This window comes from Carica papaya, chromosome 1 (genome assembly GCF_054855325.1).
Source record: "Carica papaya isolate Zhongbai chromosome 1, ASM5485532v1, whole genome shotgun sequence".
Taxonomy (NCBI): domain Eukaryota; kingdom Viridiplantae; phylum Streptophyta; class Magnoliopsida; order Brassicales; family Caricaceae; genus Carica; species Carica papaya.
In genome coordinates this window covers 12,996,956-13,000,442 of record NC_142309.1, presented here as the reverse complement: position 1 = coordinate 13,000,442, position 3,487 = coordinate 12,996,956, and the positions used below count along the sequence as shown (strand labels likewise).

Below are 3,487 nucleotides of genomic sequence, written 5' to 3'. Positions count from 1 at the left end.
GAATAGGACGTGCGTGCTGGTGCATATCCCGTGTTGGCCGTGCGTGTGTGCGTGGGGCTTGTGCGAACGGGTTAAAATTTTTCCGCAACCCCTTTCTATGGAATTTTTTCGCCATTTTTTTTATTTGTTTTTCTTGAAAATTTTAAAATTAATAAATGATAAAAATAAATATGTAAATAGGCAAAATAAATGCATAAAAATTAAATTCGTCCGTAAAACATAAAATTAACATTTTAAACATGTTTTCATTTGAAATTCAAAATAAAATAAATTTAAAGAATTAATGGCCTTAGGGCCCGAATAATTATAGGTTTTATACAATAACTAAGCACAAAGGTTTTTAGGATGTTACATTATTTTTTTTGAGATAATGATCGATTCATAAGAAGATCTTGGAGTGGTGGACGATTCTTTCATTAATGGATGAGATCTTTGCAGTTTTAAGGAGATATGTGTGGCTTATGAAAAAAGAGGAAAATTTTCCCTTAGGAAGGCAATCCTCTCGTGTTGGAAAGATTCCTTCATGGGTGGTAGGATTTTATTTCCCTTTTCCATGGTTTTCTCTTCCATTTAATTATGATGTATATACCATCATGCCCTCAATCGAATGAGCTTGTTATCCTCCTTATGGGAGTCCTTGCTTGGCCTAAGCCTTTTTTTCGTACTTATCCACTCTTGGACAAAGAGTTGAAAGACTTATCAGAGTCTTTTAGCTATATTTCTTGTAATTAGCCCACTTGACATTATAATATTCCTTCCAAGTAATCCAAGTCCAACAAAATTACTTGGATATTGTCTTACTCTTCCTTGGTCATATGTCTCCTTTCTTGATTTGGGCCTTGTCGCATGCTTTCTTATCTTGGCTGCTCATATCTTTCCCTCCTTGATTTGAATTATTATAATTGTGTTTCGAATAGCTTATGTCGTCCATTCTCATATCACTGGGACTACTTGATGATCATGATTCCTGACTTTTCAAGACATGCAAATTATTCCAAAAATGGAAATTTTATATTGCTGAACTTGGTTGCCATTCAAGCTAAACTCAAGGTGGTATAAAGCGATACGTTGGAATCTAGTATCAAATGGAGAATTGGCAACAAGCAAAGGATTGTTAAAATATCAAATAAACGGTTACCTTCCCATATTAGTAAACTGACTTTGGACTCCAATGCCTTCACTGGCTTATCTCATTCTAATCTCAACTATGATGATTTCTAATTTTTTGTTTAGAACATGAAATTGATTTATAGCTTTTCTGTTCAATTTGAAGAAGAATTTTGCCTTATGATACATGAATTTGGACCACAGTCAAAATGGAGTTTGCACCGTGTCAATCCAATTATTTTTCTTGAGGTCTTAACATATCATGGTAAATCCTTTGTCTTTGGGTTTAAGAAGTTTTAAGTGGAAGCGTTTTGAGTATTCTCTCTCCCTCCTAAAGTCAAGCATATAATGTTGCACTTGTGTTGTGCGGATTTGACTTCTCTAAAAATATGTAATAAATATTTTGTGTGTAGATCATAAAAAATTTGTATATCATTTGTTTTACTCATGTTCTTATATGAGAATGGATTGGGTAAGTGTTTCCCCTTAGAATTCTATCTATATACGTACTTACATTACCTTTCCAATTTCTATACTTCGTTGGATAACATCTTGCATTATCATGAACATGATCACCGATCATGATTTTGAATGGTCTTATCGAAAATTTGGTAAGCCAAAAATCATTGGATCTACCATAGTAGGGGGTTCAATTCTCATTTTCTTGTTCTATATTTATGTTCACATCAGAGAATTAGAGCATATTAGCGAACCAACACTAGTATTAAATATGCAAGATAGTAGTGTTGTCACCCTTCACTTCAGTTTCGTTCTCCATATACTTACTATAAATTGAACACAAATGTTTTATTGGTAGAAATGACTACCGGATCTTGGTAGAGTGACTTGTGCAAAAATCCATAAAGATCCCAAAACTAAGTTTTATGGAGTTCGCAGAATCATTATTATGGGTTTATGGTATCGGGTTAGCTATTGCTTTAGCTCCCGCGAGCTGATGAAGACAACCAATTTTACTTTTTCTATTTTCTGGCTTAAATTACTTCAGATAAAATTCCTTTTTTTTATTATTTCTTTCCTTTTTCCCCAAACTCCATCTCCTTTTCCATTTTCTATCCAAACAAAGTCTGTAAATGGTGGCCATTCTAGCAAAAGAACCGAGCTTTAGATGGAAAGAAAGGCTTTTGAATCTAGCTATTTATGCTCTGGAACAATGATTTGCCATTTCGATATTTGATAATGCTTTTTAAATCTCGAAAATCATTCAGAAACAGATGAACCCAGAAACCACATTATCTAAAAAAAGAACTGACAAAAGAAATTTGCTCCTGTGTAGCAATTTATCAAACACATGGCGGGCATCTCGAAAAGCTAATCATAGTAATAAAATAAAAGGAATTGTCAAAAGCAAATTACCAGTAACATTACAACTATACCAAACTAATCAACAGAGAACAAAAACAAAAACCAACCATTTCAGAAAACCTGACCACCTAAAGAATGGCTACCTTGGCGCCAGCCTCTTCAAGCTGCTTCTTGGCCTCCTCAGCCTCCTCCTTGGAAACTCCTTCTTTCATCTTCTTCGGCAAACCTTCAATTAGTTCCTTGGCCTCCTTCAACGGCAAGTTCCCCTTCAATGCCCTCACGGCTTTAATCACCGCGATTCTCGCGTTGCTCGGCACTTCCTGGATCTCCACGTCGAACTCCGTTTTCTCCTCCTGCACGGTCGCCCCTGCGTCTGCACCTCCAGCTCCAGGAGCGACAACGACGGCCGCGGCCGGGGCAAATGCGGCGGCAGATACCCCGAGCTTCTCTTGGAGGTAGTCCACGAGGTTTCGGGCCTCCTCGAGGGTAAGGGAGGAGATTTCTTCGCCTAGTTTCTCGATCTTCTCTGGAGCGGAAACGGCGGAAAGTGGTCGGAGGTCGGTGCTGCGGTGAATGAGGATAGCAGGGGGATTGAGGCGAAATGGGAATTCGACTATGGTGAATCTTGTGGAGTGATGCGGAGGATAAGAAAAGGAAGTGGGCGTAGCGGGGTAAGAGGAACCCAAGGTAACTGTTGTTGAGAGGGTTGCTGCCATTTTTATCTTCTTCTCTTTGAAATTGAGAGTGTCGAAAGTGAGGAAGTTGCGGAAGAAGATAGGAAGAGGATAAGGGGTAGCGGGTAAGGGATTTGCTTATATGCGTTTAGTTCAATAAGCCTCCGATTTGACGATATTACCCTTTTATAAAGAAATTAAAAATAAAAAGACGATATGACCTTTTTCTTAAGAAATTAAAGAAAAAAAAAAGATATTCCGAGAATTCAAAATGATTTTATTTCTTATTAACAAAATAATAATCACGTCTATATTAACAAAACTTACTCTATGGAGGTGAAAGTTTGTTTACATTTAAGTGCCCACATATAAAAGGTTTTGGA

At 37.0% G+C, this 3,487-nt stretch overlaps 1 protein-coding gene across 1 annotated transcript; it reads right to left on the bottom strand.

The window, feature by feature from the left end:
- Window positions 1-2,426: 2,426 nt before the first annotated feature.
- Window positions 2,427-3,232, bottom strand: LOC110816307 (large ribosomal subunit protein bL12cx-like). Its single transcript, XM_022044453.2, has one exon. It carries the CDS (start codon window positions 3,144-3,146, stop codon window positions 2,559-2,561), a length of 588 nt encoding a protein of 195 aa, XP_021900145.1. The 5' UTR covers window positions 3,147-3,232; the 3' UTR covers window positions 2,427-2,558.
- Window positions 3,233-3,487: the final 255 nt, after the last annotated feature.